We start from the raw sequence: 19,082 nt of genomic DNA, 5'->3' as shown, positions 1-19,082 counted from the left end.
CGACAGAGCACCCCCGTTATCATATCAGAAGCATAGATAGAGTGAGGGAGGAGTTTACGTACTGTCCAGCCAGGGGTATTTGATGATCACCTGCTTACGATGGTAATCTTCATCGGGTGTGCGGAAGTACGAGATGCATCCTACAGGGGCCTTTTTCGCTTCCTCACCAAGAAATGCCAAGTCATTCTCTGCAACAGTGAGCATCAAATGCAGTCTCAACTCTATCATTTCAAATCTGTTTGGTGTTCCGTGCGCTTCCTCTCGGTGATTACCCGCGTGTCTGCCAAATTTTCACAATGCAGAACGAATGTCGATGCAATATTATGCGGGGACGGAGACCAAAACGGGTATCGGTTCGGTTATGGGATTTGCCGTTTTAATACCTGCAGTTACCGGTAGCCAAAGAGACGAACCGGTATTTTTTCGGTTCCCTCTAGGATCTATATCTCCACGCTGTCTGGATGTCGCAAAATTAGCTACAAAGTGTGAACAGGGTGGGTAAAAATGAACATATTCATCTATTGCGCTCCGAAAGAGTGGTGCAGCGCCAACTGCACTTTTGCTGTTGGCGACATTCTCCGTAAAATAATGTTTCGCGGTCTCCGTTATCTCGTGGACAATCATTTCGCTCATGCTGTAACAAGTTACGAGGCGAGAAAAAACTGTGTGCGTTCAGCGGTTAAGGAAACACGTGTCGGACACTCTCAGGCAGATATCCGATCGTCACATCTGTTTCTGGTCAATAAATGTTGTTATCTTTTACGCATTGTCGTATATTACGAATTATTTTTGTTGCTTCCAACACTTTCATTTAAAAATTAAAAAAAAAAAAAAGTCTCACCATCGACGTTCGCGCAGATACGGTTCACCCCGCCCCTCAAGTTCACCAAGTACGCGACACTTCCGTTGAATCCCCTCGGCCTCGCGGCGCTCGGCCCAAAGCTCAACCTCAGCACGTTGGACGACCTGGTCAGGGCAACGCCCTGACGGGCGGCCGTGTCGCTGACCGTGTCCGCGTCGAAGTCGACGTATTCCCAGTGGTCGCTCAGAAATCCCACCAGCAGACCCACGGTTGAGCCGAGACTCAGCAGCAACGTCGCTCCGAAGTAGAAGGTTGTCGCGTTGCATATCCCCACCGGAGACTCCGCCGTCTGGGTGACGTTGGTGCTCGTTTGAGCGGTTACGTTGTTCGCTTGCACCGTCGTCGCTGTTCCCTGTGCAGTTTCCATGTCGAGATCGGGTGCTGGGAAGGATGTGCCTTTTTGCGTTCGAATTCTGCCGCATCTGTCCTTCTGACTAGCGCGTAGCACGTTTCACGAGAATGTAGAGGAAGTGAGCGAGTGTTTCCCGAGGCGGTGTCCGACATTATTACTCGACGCTGGTCGCTGCTGAACGTTCTCGACGGATGCCATTATTCGTACCTGGGGGAAAGAAACGATAACGCTTTTTGTAGAGAAGCGACAACGATTATTTGGTGGCTCATGTCACGAGGCACTGACGACGGGTGGCAGTAATCAGTTTTCGGATTATTTTTGCCCACCAGAGGGCTCCTTTTATGTCTGCTCAATTTTTGAAATTTAATTTTTTATTTTGCGTTAGAACTATGATCGGCACACAGACACTGACAGATGGAGAGAGGACAGCAGGAAGGAGTGGGACACAGGGAGGGGTTAGTATGTGTTCCGGGCCGACTTCAGGGGGACCTGTGCTGACATTCATCTGATGCTCAAATCCCAGCGCACGGCACGTCATCTTCGACAGATCCCCCGTGGAGGACGGTCTGCCCGAGTAACTTGGATAATGGCGCCAGTTGGTGGATTGTGGTGCCCCCTTGTGGGCTCCTTCGTATCGCAGGAGGCGTTTCATGGACTCATTTAAAGGACTGGTACTTCCCAAGCAACTCTGCGGTGCATCCCTATCTGCTGGGAAGATCCCTGTCGCAACCTCAAGTGGACAGTTGGAAAATGATCCACCGGGATCAGTAAAAGTACGTTGGTGGTGATAAATAGTTAAAGTAAATCCGTAACAGAGGAGACGCATGACCGTGCCAAAAATGAAGCGAGAGAGGCTAGTTGTCTCCGCGCCACGGGTCAAAAAGCAAATGGGACGATGACGGGCGGCCGTCGCATTCGTCGTCGCATCGATAGTTTTTTTTTTTTTCTCTCTCTCTCGTCGAATTATCTGTTTGCGAGAACTGAGATACGTGCGTCGAAACTCCTCACCCAAACTTACATAAATCTTCCGATAATGTACACGAACATAAACTATTCACGTTCGCGGCATTGTCACGTCCGAAACTATTGGCAAACATCTTACTACTATATGCTACTACCACGTATGCTACCTTGCACCACTTGCGTATATATAAAGTGTTGGAACTCTCGCGTGCGCTCGACAATGCCTATCAGAATCCAACTTTCGATCCGTTGTATGGCATAGCTATTGACCCGTATAGGTCGGTGTGAAATGCAACCCGCACTTAGTAGCACGGACAAAGAACAGCTTTGGCGCAATAACCATACAAACCACACAAACGGTACAGACACGTATCACCGTCTTCCAGTCCCCTTTGCCAGCACACAGCTCTAGGCTCAATACTCCAACACCTACCAAACAACCGCGACTGCCCGCACCGACCCGCAATAACCGCAACCGCCGCAACTTCGCAACGACCGCTTCGACGGCGCCCGAAAGTCGTGTGGTGACGCCTGACGGCGTTCGCACTCATTAACGATCCAGAAATCAATAGGACATTTCGTTGAACGTCGTGTTTAGGCAACGTTCATGTGTGTCATGCCACTTGTCCTCGTAAATTGTGTAAAACAAAAGTACGAACTACAAAAATTCTGTAAGAAGTAGAATACAGTGTCTTTATAATGCGTAAATAGAACTTACTCGACAACTCCGGCGTGGTCTAGTGGCTAGGATATCTGGCTTTCACCCAGAAGGCCCGGGTTCGATTCCCGGCGTCGGAACGTTGCGGTCTCATGGTGTAATGGTTAGCACTCTGGACTTTGAATCCAGCGATCCGAGTTCAAATCTCGGTGAGACCTCTTTTTGTCATTTACCGCACTGTTAATCCGAACAGTACTGCTAATACTAGTGCTAAGTTTCATTTTAAATTCAACAAGGCACCAAATGTGTGTCTGATTTACAACGAGTCAGGCTTTTTTTTTTTCTCCTTTTGTAGTGGTCGTCCGATAATGCAGTGGTCGTCCCTTGAGCGCTTCCTGAGCAGTTTGCTTTCGAAATACCTACAAGGGAAGTTCTTATCACAGGGGAAAGCCAGTTCGATTTGAAACGAGTCTGTTCTGAAAACGATTATGGCACTCAACATTAAACTAACGTGAGGAAACAATTTTAAAAGACTGGGCACTCTATGTGAATCAAGCCAGCTGAATGTTTTAACCCACGTGTCCAGTCGCCAGTACGATTTTTTTGTTGTTGTTGCTGTCCCAAATCCTATTTCTTTTAACATATCGCGTTAGGTGCGTAAGTATTTGCTTTTTATTTCGCAGACTTAATTTCAGGCCGGAAAAAAAAAAGCCACGTGAAGCGTACCTTGCTGGGAACACCTCGGAGTTGGCTAATTAGTATTATCTTATTAATTAGGCACAACGAAAAATATACCGGAGTCGGCGATGCGCAACTGCCGATAATGTTGGGTTGGTTTCACTCACGTACAGCACAATCATTTTTAAAATCATGCTGAATATTAGCTGCTATATACTTAGGGTCTGGCCTTTTGGGGTTAATGCTAATTTCTCCCCTAATTCCAATCACGCATTACATTGTACGATGTATCGCGCACATAATTTCTGTGCATACGTCCGATAAAAATATTTGAAGGCAACGACAAAGTACGCGAAGCACCTTCTGATTATAATACGCAAGGAATGCATGTTTGACCAATAAGTGCAGCTCTAGCTAAGGGCCGCTTGCTGGACAGAAAGAAAAAAATTACCCGGGTAACACCAGATTGTGTCAACAGCGTCAGATTTCACCCAAAATTACAGGTTCAAAAATAGCACCTGATTTTCCCCTCCCAAACCTGGTGAATGCATTTAACTCCAAAAAAGTCAGACCCTACACAAGCAATGGGCAGCATAACCTTAACACGCATACTACCCGTTAAATGCACCAGCTTGTCTTGTTTCACCCACTACAAAGCATTCATAATGCATACAGCAAAGAACTGGATGAGCAGATCCATCTGCTTTTAGAAAAAAAAGAAAAAAAAAGATAATCTGCAGCTATCTAAGTCAACCCTCTGCAATGCCATAGCTAAGGGCACTAAAGAAGTAATGCTGGCTTGAGTTTTTTTTAAATGAAACTATATGTCACACCATTGCTCGTCTTTTGACATAGAGATCCTTACAACTCCATGTCACATCCATCACGCCCACGCCAGATTATCCAGACAAAGGAAAAAGAGCCCCAAAGATGGCTGTTTCTCCACTGCACCAAATGGCACACACAACTAACTCCAACAAAGATATTCCCCAGATACAAAGTTGTCCAGACAAAAGGGTGTTTATGATACAAGATGAGTTTATTTTTACTTGAGCTCCTTGACTTGGAGACCTGAAAGAACAGATAAAGAACCATAAATGTGACATCCTTTGGAGTGTCCTTGTCAGATTTTTTTTGTACAACGGTTCAGGTTGTGCACAGGACCCATTATGGGACCACTTTGATGCAGAAAATGCCATGTCACATGTTTGAAGGTACATCAACTATAAATGGACAACATTATGGACTTGGTGCACTTTCCTAAACCGACGAGGCCACACAAGTTTTGCAAAGAACTGCTAACGTCATCACGTGTGAGCGTTTGCTTCCTAACAATGGTGGAGGCACCTTGCAAGTGCAAATGAGCTTTACACAACTTCAAACTAAACACAAGGAAACAATACTCTGTAGCAATGCAATGTGAATACCAAGTACAATACCATGGTACACTAAGGACTTTCCGCACACAGAACGATGCCGTAATAGAATGACAGTCTACACACAGTGCAGAATGACTCCAATTATGCTTCCACTAATGGCCTACAATTAATTGAATAACAGATACAGACATGTCTTTTGTGTCAGAGTGACAGTATAAGGGACCGTTTATGTGAAGTAACATATTTTCATTGCTACCTAAAAGAATGTCAGCTGCAGTAACAAAAGTTCGTGCAGGTGAACATCCAAATCCTGTAAGAGTCTGCCTTCTAAGAAGGAATGTGTGATGCCCCTACGTTCCAACATCCCTGCAGGCACGTTAGCCAATGACAAACAGCTTTACAGTTGTGGGCCGAGTACACTTGTAGCAGTTTGCTTGCCTCAAAAAACTGTGTGTGCAGATCACAGACCTTGTTCAGGTGCTTACAGGTCAGCTAGAACAATCGTTCTAGTGTCATCTGTTGTACAATACACGTCAGCCAAAAATGCGTAACTTGTGAGGGGGCCTCACTGCTCCTTGTTAGCGGAGAAGAGATAACTGTCGATCATATTCGTGCAACCAAAAAACTGATCGTGTTCAATATTCTGCACTGCGCAGTCTCCGTTATTAATCTCGAATGCAAAGAGCGAATGATACGCACCGGGTGGCAGAGACTGCTTCAGCTTCTCGGCCTTCTCCTTCTCCTTGACCACAATGGTGTACAAATACTTGCTGCATCGCACCTTGAACTTGGTCACATTGTCAGGGTTTTTCTTGATCCGTACGGCTGCAATACATAAGCGCCAAACTGTAGTACTTCGGCACAAAACGTTGTTTCACTAGGGATCCCAGAGCTGCGTTCTTACATTTGGCGTCTTTCCGCCTGGCTGTCAGGAGGAAATCCTTGATTTCTTTCAACTGCTTCGGCTGTCAAGGAAAAATTTGAAAGTGCGCTGAGTCTTAAATGCGGGACGGCTCCGTAAAAAACAACGCCAAGCACTCCTGTCAACTTACCATGATTCTGTGACACCGCTTCGAACTGGAAAGAAAATACAGCGATATTTAATTAGCGTGTGACTACTAAATTGAGAATAAAGCGAAATGCAGATCAAATTTGCTACAAAATTCGAAGATTTTGGACGATTTTTCAGAAGGAAAACACATACCTATGAAAAGATATGGCGGCGGCCTTGCAAAAGGAATGCTGGGAGCGAGAGTACAAACATTTTCCATTTCTTCAAGGAGTTTTTAGCATTTCGTTTCCTCAATCTACTGTTGTGCAAGATTATTATACCAATAACGTCAAAATTTTATTGCGAATTACAAATAAGTCGTAGAAAATTGCCGCAAGGTGGGGGGTGGAGCAGAAGCAGAAGGCAGAAGCACGTCAGTCACGTGCGTAACTTTGTGTATGCGAAGGATGTCAAATGTAAAGCATTAGTCAACAAAGGTGATCCCGTTGTAAACATGAGCAGGAGGGGTTGTTGTCCGAACATCTTCGGAGATTCCGGCGAGCGGACACCACTGCTCTTCGATGAAGACTACCCATCGTCGTCCGGCGTAAGCTTACCAGCGTGTTATTCAAATTTCGATCGTGGCTATGATTCATTCATTAACAACGCCTCTGCCATGCAGCTCACATAAAAACCGGCTACAAAGGCTCATGTTTATAAGTCTCTGCAGTTTTAGATTGCGAAAAGTCATGCATTCTCCACATGAATGTGCGATGTCACACAATTGTTCCGGGCAGTGCAATGCCTATTACGAAACATTGTGTAAAATGTGCGAGGTGCTGCATACCTCATCGCTTCCATCAAAGCTCTTGTTTCTGCACAGTATAATACTATGAGTTGATCGCTACTCTTGAAGGGAATTCAGACAAACGAAGCCAAATAACATGATTGAAGGTAACTGTTCTGAGGCATAAACAAACAAAGGGAATAACGCAACACAATAACAAGTTGTCAAATAAGTTGTCGTTAGTGGTATCTATATTTCTCCTTAAGCATTGAGTAGGCACCCGTGAAAAGTATATCTCGCGCACAACGCAAACACTTGTGCAACGTGCAAACACGCCTCTTGAATTTCGTCAGACGTGTGAAAGTCCGCGCGACCATTTAGTTCCTTGCCTGAGAATGTAGTTGGGTGGCTCCACTCCGTGAATCACAGCTCTGGCTGTGATGTAATTACGATGCGTGCTGAACGTTTCCAGAAAGAAAAGCATTATTGATTGCCTTTTTAGTTACAAAAGGCAGGGTCATTTTCTGGTTAGTATGGCTAGACTAATGAATATTTTTGTCTTCGCATAAAGCAGTATATATAAAAAAAAGTTCCTCTAAATGTTTGTTTTATTTGTATTTTACCCATCTCTTCTCAGAGTATAAACACCAGTCCAGCATCAGTTACGAGAACCCACGAGCTCGGATCTCTGAATCTCCTCTCCCAAAAATATGAAGTACGTACTTGGTTGGGAATGGCTGAAGCTCTTAATGAAGGGACGCTTGTGGAGTGCTTTATGGAAACCACCTTTCTCTCCTTCCCCCATAACCTGATACTTGCAATTCTGGGCAAACCACTGTCATCATAAACATGAACCAGTGACATTTTTTCCAGAGTTTAGATTACGACACCTCGGACAACACGATATATCAGGACGAACAGAAGCATACCACATTTGCTGTAAGTGAAGTTGATGATATTGCTTTGCATACATTATGCTGCCTAAGAGAACAGTGTGTCGAAAGGTGAGCTCCATGGTTGTTTCTTTGTCTCCTGCATACGTCTACTTGTTGTTCGATGGCCAAACTTGCCACCGAATCTCATTTAATTTTTATTTTTTGCCTTTATTGTAGTGGTAAAAACTTGGAGGGAGTTTTGTTGTCCGATAAAGCAATTGGGCTGCGTTACTGCGTTATATCGCCAAACAATTGAAAATATCAGATACCGTTTCACGAGCTTCAACTGCCTCTTTGGTTAACCAACGCTAACGATAAAGCAAAATGAGGATTAAAGCAAAACAGAAAAAAAAGACGTTGTGCGGAGTTTGACCATCGAAATGTGACTAGACATTGCAGAAGGCCACGGAACAGCTTTTTATCTCTGGACGCCCTGTAGTTTTCAGTTTTCAAGGAGTTGTTAGCAACTAGTGGCTGCCATATGTAGCAGTTATGCATTAGGTAATGTTGTGGTTATCTATAAAACTTGTCTGCAGCGCATTCGTAACACCAACTACAAACGGTGGTTCATCATCCTCGTCATCGGCGTTGTGACTGCAGCCACGGCGTGTGCGATCGACATCTGCATCGAGATACTCAGCGACTACAAGTTTGGTGCCATAAAAGCTTGTATCCTTTTTTCTTGCGTTGCCTCATCACCTTTTTTCACAATGCGTGCATGATGCAGTGAAACGCATCTATCGAAGATCATCTATTTTTTGAAACATCTCCATCACTCCGAGTGTTTTCCTTCACATTTTCCTTAGGGATGAATAATTGCATAAAGAAAGACTGTATCATCATTCCCTACTTGATGTGGTTGACTCTGAATGCCGTACCCGTATTCATTGGAGCGGTGTTGGTCGCTTACCTTGCTGTACGTACTCACTTAAAAAATTCCTACGAGTCGAGTTTCCGATTACATATTGGCGGAAGTGGGACTCTGTTTGTGATTCTATCAATCATTGTTGAGGCCCGGGTTTTTCTGCGAAATTTCGCGGAATCCTGAATTCATCGTGGAATCCTTCGTTTGGAACGGAATTTTGCGGAATCCCTTATTTTGCTCGAAATTTCGCGGCGTTCTGCGCGGAATTTAACGTAAATCCGATTGGGTTGAAGGATGCGATGTGGACTCCAGGGATCACGTGATCCTTCGACATATAATTGGGTTTTGGAATGGAATGAGGGTTCATGTTCTAAATTTAGCGTTTATTGCGATCAATTATTTGTCTGTAGATGCTGAAAGATCTTTTAGCAGGTATAAAATGATTGTCCGTGACAGATGCCATTGGCTGTCAGAGGAGAACGCAAGACATCGTGTAATGCTTAGCCATAACAGTGCTCTGAATCTGTAAATTTATAAAATACATTTTTTGTTCCCGCATTATCCAAGAGCATAACGTGTTTCCCGTTTCAAGCGGCCGTTGACTCCCTGCCGCGGAAAATCGCGGAATTTACGAGTCGGTGCCGCTGGATTTTGAATTTGTTGCCGCAGCAGAAAACCAGGGGCCTTAATCATTGTTATTTGAGGAATTGATGCATTGGCAGGAGCGATGACCTCTCGGCGACGACCTCAAAATGGATTGTTCGTTATAGCCCGTGGCGGCTGCAAGTGGCATCCCGGTAATCAAGTGCTACCTGAATGGCGTCAAAGTTCCGAAGGTGGTCAGAGTGGAAACCTTGTTCGTAAAGGCCGTAGGCGTGGTACTTTCCGTGGTCGGCGGTCTTGCTGTTGGAAAGGTGGGTGGCATGCAGATTTCTCTTACGCATTTTAAAGGGACCATGAAGAGATAGTCGAAACCTCTGTAAGCGTACGTACATAATGCATTCCTGGTCACTAATACATTTCACCATGCGGAGTGTGAACCAAGCATTGGTTACAATTGGAGCTGGGATTTTTGGGTAATGTCCCGATTTTGAAAATCCCGATTAGTGTCAGCCACGAGAACGCATATATGGGGCGGTTTGCATCTGGTTTCCATCAACTTCGTTGTCCCAAATTGTCCCAAATTTGTGCAGAGTGTCATGGAAGGTTACAGACTGTCCCGATTGTCCAGACCTTCTCTTAAATGTCTCGTTATTTAGCAGACATATCCTGTACACAGTGTGGTTTTTAACAGTTGATAGAACTCGGATCTTCGGAGGATCTCTTCGTGGTCCCCTTAAGGGTTACTACGATACAGTTTTTTCAGGCAGTGTCTAATTCTTGTGTGTCTAAAGTGTCTAAATCAGCTTGAACTGATGTTGGTCTGATTTTTCCGAGGAACTACTTCTTGACCTTAAACCTTAGTTCAACAAAAGCAGCACAAAAGCACCATAGTCTTTTGTAAATAAGTGCTGCAGATGAGACAAGATGATAAAGAACTCACCCCGAAGATAAAACATACATGTGCTCCTAGGTCACACCCGATTTATGGTAGCATGCTCTTAGGTAACACCTGATCCAGTTAGATTGCTAAAACACTAAACGTTGTCAACATATGCAGGAAGGACCCATGATTCACTGTGGTGCTGTGATTGCTGCAGGGATCTCTCAGGGCAAGAGTACGACCTTTAGACGAGACATGAAGGTGAGCGTTCTATATAGGTACGTTTCCCGTATGGCCCATATGGTAGGCTCCATACGGGTTTGCGTATAAGATGAAACTGGGTGGATGCATTGTGAATTACCATTGTCTTTGTGACCTTCTCATCAGGTCTTCGAGGAGTTCAGGGAAGACCACGAGAAGAGGGATTTTGTTTCCGCTGGTGCAGCTGCGGGTGTTGCTGCTGCGTTCGGTGCTCCTGTTGGTGGGTTGCTATTTTAGCCAAATGAAATTGAAATAAGAGGACCAGAAACAAGATCTTCTGACACCTCAGAAACATAGTGTTATAACCCCGTCACACGGGCAGTCTCCAACGACCATTGAAACCAACGACCATTGAAAATGGGCGTAGCGCCCTCAAGTAGGTAACGCATCAATTTCTCAACGAGCATTAGATCCAATGTTTCCTGATAGCTTGACGCCTTACACGCTAGGGAGTGCTACCTGCATTTTCAATGGTCATCGATGTCAATGGGCGTTGAAGACGTCCCGTGTGGTAGTGGTATTACAGTCCTTACTGCCAGGGCCATTTTACAATTATTGCTCGGCACCAAATGCTGTGCTAGAAAGCAAAAGTCATGCTGCAACAAACGAAATAACTGATATAATGGTTGCACGATCACCAACGTGATCTCTGCTATGTTAAAAAATCCATGGAAATAGGTCATGAAAGTTTACTCTTGATACGAAGTCTGCCACCACAGGAGGCACTTCCATTTTTCTACAACAATCGGCCAGATATTTGGAAGGTTTAATATTTACCATGGTACGAGGAATGTTCCTGTTTTGAAAAGTTTCCCGTACGTACATCGTATTAGTGTCCCATCTTCCATAAGCTTTCATATCTGATAGTTTCTGTTCTCCTTTCTAATATTTTTGCTGATGGGTTGATTGACAGGTGGAGTTTTGTTCAGCTTAGAAGAAGGAGCCAGTTTTTGGAACCAGGCCCTCACTTGGAGAATAGTGAGTTTGTAATACGCGTTACGTCACGACATGCGACGTTGAGCTGGGCCCCTCAACTCTGTCTTCGTTTCAGTTCTTCTGCTCGGCCATATCAGCGTTTTCCCTGAGTCTCATTCTGAGTGCCTACAAAGGCGGTCAGACGGGCGAACTGTCCTATTCTGGCCTCGTCAACTTTGGAGAATTTACGGTACGAAACAAAATGGACGTTCAGCCGAATTAGTTTTTTTTTTTGTTTTTTTTTTTATACGAGGTCTAATTGTTCCGTTTGTAGGATGTACAGTGGAGCGTTATTGAGCTTCCTATCTACATTGTTATGGGTGCAGTTGGTGAGTTGGACAGACTGATGCGTTATCTGTACCAAGTCAGATTCACTCCGATAAGGATATATTTGTGCACAGGTGGTATGCTTGGGGCCTTCTACAATTACATCAACTTCCGACTGACTGTCTTCCGGATCAGGTGTGTAGCCTCGCTATTGGACTTGTAACATAGGTTAGGTTAGGTTGGGTTGGGCTGGGTTGGGATGGGATGTGACTGGTCAGGCCAGTCCTACCCTACCCTACCCTATCCTATCCTATCCTATCCTATGTGCTATTCTATCCTATCCTATCCTATGTGCTATTCTATCCTATCCTATCCTATGTGCTATCCTATCCTATGTGCTATTCTGTCCTCTCCTATGTGCTATTCTGTCCTATCCTATGTGCTATTCTATCCTATCCTATGTGCTATTCTATCCTATCCTATGTGCTATTCTATCCTATCCTATGTGCTATTCTATCCAGGCAAGGCCAGGTTCGAACTTGGGCCTTTTGATTTCCGGTCTGATCAGGGGCTTATGTGTTTGTGTCGTCCATGTTTGTAGCCCGCCTCGGCTAATCTCTCGTTGTCTACGTTGTAACATAGTGCCTTTTTTTTGTAAACCTTCTTGACGAATTCGGATGGTAAAAGTTTGATACTACATGTTCATCCATAATTCTAGCTGAAATCTGTCAGCACTTGTCCGTTTGGGTCTTGTTCGGCTTAAGTAAAAAACTTTTTGGGTCGACGTCACACCGGACCACGCCTACAACGCGGGAATCTAGATGAACACACAACTGTCTTGTTTAGAGGCTCCGGGCCCCTGTAGAGCAATAATGGGATTTGTTGTGAACCTATGGAGTGTTTGTAGAAGGTCTATGGTGGACTACACCTCAAGTTGGAAAATAAGTTGCATGGTGGACAAACACAAAAAGAAACACAGGGATAGAGTTCATGTCTCTGTCTTTCCTTTCACATTCGTCTATCATTTAAGTTTACAACCAACACGCTCTTCTAGTCTTTTTGGAAACTTATTTGCAGGAAAAACGGAATTGACCCAATGAAGCCCAATTTTGATGAATGTTATGTGAAATCTGGTTTCACAAAAAAAAAAAAAAAAATGGTCGCACCCAGTGGTGTGGTCAGGGAGGGTTCTCCGGAGCTCAACTCCCTGAAATCGCACCTTTCGTAGTGCAAAATTGGGCGAGGGTAGCGAGGGTGAAATTCTCCTCCTCCATGTGCAGCCCCCATAAAACCCCTCCCAAAATATTTTTTCTGGCTACAGCACTGGTAGGTTCCTATATATATGAACAGCTCTGATTGTTGTGCATAGTCGAAGGTGAACCATGTTTTGTTCTTGTATCCACTGCAGATGGGATAAAGTTTGTTAGTCATTTCTTTTTCTTTTTTTTTTTTCAAATCTGACAATTTGCAGGTACCTCCACCGGCGGTGGCTGAAGGTCCTCGAAGCTGTCCTGGTTGCGCTCATGAGTGCCACTGTGGCTTTTCTCATGATCGACATGTCCAAGGATTGCAGGGCGCACACGGATGATTTCGTCGACAACTCACTCCAGGTGACGATCCATATGTAGGGCCTGACTTTTTCGGGTTTTATTTTTGGCCAAATTCGGGGGGTAAATATCGGGTGATATTTTTCATTCGAAAATTCGGGTGTATTCGGGTTAAATCCCGTTACGGCATATTCTGTCGTCAGGAATTCGGGTGATTTTTTTTTGTTTAATAAAAATTTGTCTTAACATGGAAGTAATGTTTAGCAATGTTATCAAGCTTTATTTTAATGCACGCTTATGAGGGTGCCACGCGACCCGGATGTTTTCGGGTAGATTCGGGTTAAACCCGAATTTTACAGATTTCGTTCGGAAGGTAAATATCGGGCGGATACGGGTTTAACCCTAAAATGTCAGGCCCTATCCATATGTGACGCGATCAATATTATATTGACCAGTCATCATTAACGTTCATCTTAGTTCAACTGCTCTGATGGGAAGTACAGCGCCCTCGCTCAGATCTGGTTCCAGACGCCGGAGCAGAGCGTGAGGAGCTTGTTTCATCAGCCTGAAGGTTTGTGAACATAAGTCACGCAGTGAAGTGCTCTTTGTAGGTTTTTGACCTGGTCTCGAGAAAGCGTCCATTTTGTAGAGGCTTGTGGTGTTCACGTAAACAACAGTAACCTCACTGTAGTGACCGAGAGGATCACTTATCTCTTTCATTGTAACAGTTAACATATGTGAAACCAAGTGTGTGATAAGCAAACTTTGGCTTTTTCGTGAATTGATCCGTTGCACTTGAAAAGTCTTGTGCCCGTTATAGTTAAAGACGATGCAAATACAACCCTTTTTTGTTTTATGTAATCTATTCTAACAACAATGGTGCCAATAATGATTTTGGTGGCCCTTGTAACGATCCAAATTGAAGTGCACAAATAATTTGCATTTTCCCCCGAGTTGATCGCTTATAACAGGCAGCATGCGTACGGCAGTTTCGATTCTGCTCCGCATTTTCCAGGAACTTGGACTGCCGTGACATTGGGGAGCTTCTTTGTTGTCTATTTCTGTTTGAATTGTTGGACGTATGGACTGAGTGTCTCCAGCGGGGTCTTCATCCCGACATTGCTTACCGGAGCTGTTTGGGGGAGGCTCGTAGGCATGGGCTTCCGAGAACTATTTCCAGACAGTGTGAGTAACAAATTGCGTATTTTGCTCTCTCTGCATTGCACAGCATAATTTGATGCTTGCTCTCTGTATTGATGCATAGCTTTTTGCTTGTTCTGGCTTGCAGGACATGGTTAACACTAGGTTTTGATCACCATTGATTTTGGTGCTTGAGCATTATCGAGCATCGCCGAAACATAAGTCTCAGTTGTTGTCGTCTTTTTAACAATTTTCTGTCTGAGAGTGAACAACGAAGGTAAATTACAGGGTTTTTTTTTCCACTTCAGCAACCCTGATTTGCCCACTAATAAAATGTGTGCATTCATAGAGATATTGTGGTATGTAACACTGTGCACTATGTGGAAACTGGACATCATTTCATTTGACTGGGGTATTGTGACTTGGGTTCCATTTCATTTGACTTTTTACTTAATTTAATCTCGTTCGAAGGAGAGTTGCTCTTGTTGAAGAAGAAAGTTTATGAATGCGATGATGGCGGCAGCATCGTATTGCCTCATTTGTCGGTCTCATCGGGGTTGTGCATGCGCAGTAATACAGTTAATTCACAGTACAGTACACGGTGACTTTATGTTGCTGCTGTCCTGTGGCATTCACTGCAGCGTTATTTCAAACACATTTGTGGCACTCTCGTTGGTAGGAATGGTTAGACCTCGGAAAGTTTGCGCTGATCGGAGCAGCGGCAACACTGGGCGGGGTTGTGAGAATGACGCTGAGTCTCTCGGTCATCCTGATCGAGGCGACTCGCAACATCACCTTCGCTTTGCCCATCATGACTGCGCTCACCGTATCTAAGTGGGTAGGGGACTTCTTCATTGAGGTGGGTACCAGTTGCGGCGGATTGGGATTGGTCCGGCGTTTCCATTAAATGGCATTTACACGTTTTTAAGGGCCTTTACGATCTCCACTTTCAACTGTCCGGCGTTCCGTTCCTCGGCTGGGAAGCCCCTCCGAAATCAAACCACATTCCGGCCAGGTGTGTATGTCCTCGCAGTGTATGCGAGCAACAATGAGGCAGTGATAATATGCATTAGTCCGTATTTTCTTCAATCTAGAAGGTCCTTTATTTTGGGGGAGTTTTCGGTTGTTTTAAAAACTGCGGATGGAATTTTACGTCGGGAGCTGTAAGGCGGCGTAAAATCTCGTGTGAAAGAGCAGATTCTTGTGTGGATAGGAAAGAACCACTTCCCGCATTTAACATTAACGCAAGATGGCAGCACGGAATGCAGAGTATTTGGTGTTGATCCGTGACTGTGTACGCAGTTTTCCCGTGGATGCCGCCATTTGGAAAGCGCAGCGCCGTCTAGCTGGGGGAGCATGTTGAGAACTGTTTACTGCTCGAGCCAGAGAGGAGGAAAGCACACGGGCCGTATGCTTGTTCCCTGGTTTTGCTTTCCTCCTCTCTGGCTTGGGCTGGCTGGGAAAACGGTGTGTAGTTTTACGAGAAATTCCCCTACTGCAGTTCCAGACCATAAGTTCCGCAACTGGACCTGTGCACAACAACATGCATGCATTTTTCCGAACACGTGTATACTTATGTGTGTAGCATATTGCAGGTGTGGTCTAGTATGATGTTAATCGAGATGTCTTTTTAAAAATGACCTTTTGCTTTAATCCAGCAATATCCAGATGCATAATAAGCTCCAGATTTTGCCCCCAAACTATGCGTGAATCACTGAATCTTTTCACCCCCAAATAATGTGAAAAGTATTTCGCAGGTTTTTTTCGGGGTCAAATACCTTTCACAATGGTGCTCACGTGTACCAGCCCAGTTGAATTCACTAACGATTTTCCAGTGAGATCATGGGCTACCCAGTTGTGAAGTTCAACATGGTCGAAAAGGTTGGCACAATAGTCGACGTCCTGTCGTCTGTTCCTCACAACGGGTTTCCTGTAGTCGACACGGATGATGTGAGAACGCTTTGCGACTCCCCAATGTGAAACTCAATGAAAGTTGTCCTAAAACAGTTTTTTTCCCTTCTGTTTTTTTTTTTTTTTTTTTTTCATTTAGAGGCGTGCTCCCGAGGAACACACGTTCGGACGATTCCGCGGATTAATCCTGCGATGGCAGCTCATCGTTCTGCTTCAGCACAAGGTAACGAACAACGGCCAAATATTTGTTAATTGTTCACAAACTCTCGCTCTTTGCAGTTTTGTAGCGTTACACGAATTTCAGTTGGCCACACTGAGTGTGTCTGGACATTCTGGTCGGCATCACCACTCTAGTAGGCATGGCACTGTCATCTGCGAGTGTGCTGATGGCGGAGCAGGAAGCAGCACAAAGTTAAAATAGCGATGAAATACCCCAGTGCATGGGATATCAGACAGACAGACAGCACTGAAATGCCAGTGTGGTGTGTGTGTCGTCTTTTTGTCGTTCCATGCACTGGGGTGTTTTATCGCATCAATCACGTCCGCGTTTTAACCCTATTTAAAATACTGCCACCACGTAGCAAATATTATGCGACACATTTAAATACAGCTGCTTTTTACTGCAGTGGCCATATTTCACATATCAAAGGCAAAGTCCATCTGTGTATCCAATATCTTTGAAGGTTTCACTTGGCAAGAGAATTCCTGCCAGGATTCCTGCAGAAGACAGTGATGTGCTTTCAAAAGTATTAGGCAGATGACAGAATTGAGTCACTCTAGGCAGTCATTTGCTCGTTGAGGGCAAGAACCTCGTTGGAGATTCCGTTTGTTGTGTTGGCAACCGCCCATAATGTGCAGACTAGGGGTCCTAGACAGCATTGCATTGGTTGCGACTTAGGATCACACCACTCGACCATGACCCCCGGCACCCCGGTGTTAGAAAATTAGAAAAAACAAAACATTTTATTGCGCATTGCAGCTCTTCAAAGAAGACCACAACACAGCAGCTGCGAGGAAGCTGAGGATAAAACACTTCAGGGATGCTTACCCACGTTACCCAACCATTCAGGTAATGCCGCCCCTCCGCACGTGGCAGAATGCAATTTTTCACATGCTTTTCTTTCTTCTTCTTCTTCACATCTTTTCTTTCTTTTTTTTTTTCTTTCAGCAAGTGTGTGTTTCTGTGGCGGAGCGTGAATGCATCATTGACCTCAGGCCTTACATGAACTCCTCCGCGTACACAATATCTCACGTAAGCGGATGCGGCAAACTCGACGTGACCAAGTGCGTTCATGTTCTCCAATCAATTTTTTCAGATGGCAACCCTGCCACGGATCTTCAAACTGTTCCGAGCACTCGGTTTACGGCACCTCGTGGTAGTGAACAGCAGTAACGAGGTGAGTTGCCCACACGAACCACGTCCTTGTTACGTTTACAGTGTTCCGAACCTTCGCTCACGTGTGAATTGAATTGAAACTTTATTTTACATTGTAGCAAGTACAATGTGGGAGGCCCAGTGCAAAAAACTGCGAGAAGCAGCTTAGCAAGAAGCAGTGTGGTGTTGAGATCTGGGATATCCCAAAATCCCGTATGTAATACAGGGCCAAACGCGGGGCGTTTTCTCTAACGTGTGCAGAAATTTTATTTAAAGCGAGCGATAAAAGGGAAAGGAGCGCTATACTTTTCCGCTACTTGACTAAGAAACAGGTGCTACTAGTGAAGCAGTACCTGTTCCTTATTCAAGTAGCAGAAAAGTACCACTTGCTTTCCTTTTATCGCTCGCTTTAAACATAATTTCTGGACACGTTAGAGCAAACACCCCTGTATGCACGTACGTAACATTCGTTCATTACCGAGACATTGCTGGCACGGAAACTGAAATACGAGGAGATAAAAACGAAACCTAATCAATAATCTTCTAAAGGGAGAGATAAGGAGATCTCGTAGATCATCAGCAATGATCGCACATAGTTGCCGGACAAGTTTTCCAACTAAAAAAAATTGAACCAGCCCAATTTTTGGGGCATGCCATTGGCACCGCCGAGCTCTTCTTAGAACAGACGTATTTTTCGCGTAATTTCGGACCACCGCTTAGGGAACGGGTCAATTTCGTTTGTGCGCCCTAGAGGAGGGTGGGAGGGTCACGGAAGAGGTCAGACTGAAACATTACCGTGGCATTCGCACGCAGGTGGTCGGAATAGTGACTCGCAAGGACCTGGCAAGGTATCGAACTACGCAGCACTACGGCAGCCTAGGCCTCGAAGAGCTGCAAGTCTCTCACGGGTGAAACCTTGCCGAAAAAAACCGCATCGAGATAACGGGCCACGTCACAAGTCGCTGAATCACCAGATCTGTTCCAAGACTCAACAACTGTGAATACTACTTCGAGTCACAACTAATGACGACTTCCCATAACTGCTATGTCCAACATAGAAGTTTCTGGTTGAGACTAGGCACTGGACACCCGTGCACCTCCAAAGGGCAAAAAGATGACAACATGTACAGAACACTTTTCTAATTTAATACATATTCTCGTATAAATACCTCTGCTACTTCATGTAGTCGTCGACTACCACTGCTGGTGTCTGCACGTGCTGCACTGAATTTTCCTTTTCTTCCTGGCCTACAGTCTCACTTGACCCGACAAACCCAAAGGAGCATCATTTGATCATCAGTGAACCGTTCTATGTTGAACCGAGTTGATCCTACGCTCGCTTTCCGCATGCACCGAAACACATCTCGTCAGGATGCTGCATTAATCCACCGCATGCGCCTCGATGTGGCCTTTACAGCTCAGTGGCGTTACCGCTTGAGACAAATTGATTCTCCCACCTGCTGCCACTGTGGTGCTCTTGAGGATCTGGAGCACATTCTTCTTCATTGCCCTCACTACGAACCTTCCCAAACCACACTCTCCGAGTCTCTTCGTCAGCTGGACTCTCGCCCCTTCTCCCTATCGAAATTGCTTGGTCCCTGGCCCAATCCAGCCCAGCAACGCTCTGCGCTCAAAGCTCTTCTGACATTTCTG

At 45.0% G+C, this 19,082-nt stretch overlaps 2 protein-coding genes and 2 non-coding genes across 6 annotated transcripts in view; 3 read left to right on the top strand and 1 right to left on the bottom strand.

Annotated features, from left to right (window-relative positions):
- LOC135392111 (uncharacterized) overlaps positions 1 to 2,676 on the bottom strand; it is a 52,960-nt gene extending 50,284 nt beyond the window's left edge. Inside the window, exons 1-3 of one of the 3 annotated variants that reach the window (XM_064622786.1) lie at positions 2,527 to 2,676; positions 842 to 1,421; positions 63 to 188 (exon numbers count right to left, since the gene is read on the bottom strand). In XM_064622786.1, the coding sequence (XP_064478856.1) occupies positions 63 to 188; positions 842 to 1,229 (514 nt within the window). In that variant the 5' untranslated portion in view covers positions 1,230 to 1,421; positions 2,527 to 2,676. The remainder of the gene's footprint in view (positions 1 to 62; positions 189 to 841; positions 1,422 to 2,526) is intronic. The other 2 variants (XM_064622787.1, XM_064622788.1) reach the window with 2 other exon arrangements.
- Positions 2,677 to 2,903: 227 nt separating this feature from the next.
- On the top strand, positions 2,904 to 2,975 carry Trnae-uuc (transfer RNA glutamic acid (anticodon UUC)). The gene has a single exon. It is a non-coding gene; the product is annotated as a tRNA-Glu (tRNA).
- A 6-nt stretch (positions 2,976 to 2,981) lies between these two features.
- Trnaq-uug (transfer RNA glutamine (anticodon UUG)) lies at positions 2,982 to 3,053 on the top strand. Its single transcript has one exon. It is a non-coding gene; the product is annotated as a tRNA-Gln (tRNA).
- Positions 3,054 to 6,299: 3,246 nt separating this feature from the next.
- On the top strand, positions 6,300 to 18,611 carry LOC135392109 (H(+)/Cl(-) exchange transporter 7-like). The gene is made up of 23 exons (XM_064622784.1): positions 6,300 to 6,490; positions 7,308 to 7,385; positions 7,544 to 7,609; positions 8,142 to 8,274; positions 8,412 to 8,521; positions 9,241 to 9,384; positions 10,131 to 10,214; positions 10,341 to 10,434; positions 11,128 to 11,192; positions 11,266 to 11,379; positions 11,464 to 11,518; positions 11,591 to 11,651; positions 12,928 to 13,066; positions 13,481 to 13,574; positions 14,019 to 14,188; positions 14,823 to 15,002; positions 15,073 to 15,158; positions 15,979 to 16,093; positions 16,194 to 16,277; positions 17,034 to 17,123; positions 17,223 to 17,306; positions 17,371 to 17,451; positions 18,243 to 18,611. The coding sequence occupies exons 1-23, from the start codon at positions 6,398 to 6,400 to the stop codon at positions 18,339 to 18,341; spliced, it is 2,319 nt and encodes a 772-aa protein (XP_064478854.1). The 5' UTR covers positions 6,300 to 6,397; the 3' UTR covers positions 18,342 to 18,611.
- The last annotated feature ends 471 nt before the right edge of the window (positions 18,612 to 19,082 follow it).

This window comes from Ornithodoros turicata, chromosome 4 (assembly GCF_037126465.1).
Source record: "Ornithodoros turicata isolate Travis chromosome 4, ASM3712646v1, whole genome shotgun sequence".
Lineage (NCBI taxonomy): Eukaryota > Metazoa > Arthropoda > Arachnida > Ixodida > Argasidae > Ornithodoros > Ornithodoros turicata.
The sequence above is the reverse complement of the archived record's forward strand: the minus strand, read 5'-3'. Positions and strand labels throughout refer to the sequence as shown.

Bases quoted from the DNA above. Each gene is read 5' to 3' on its own strand.
- LOC135392109 (XM_064622784.1), top strand. From the start codon at position 6,398: ATGAGCAGGAGGGGTTGTTGTCCGAACATCTTCGGAGATTCCGGCGAG. The intron at 9,385-10,130 runs GTGGGTGGCATG...CAACATATGCAG, and splicing joins GCGGTCTTGCTGTTGGAAAG to GAAGGACCCATGATTCACTG. The intron at 11,519-11,590 runs GTGAGTTGGACA...ATTTGTGCACAG, and splicing joins CATTGTTATGGGTGCAGTTG to GTGGTATGCTTGGGGCCTTC.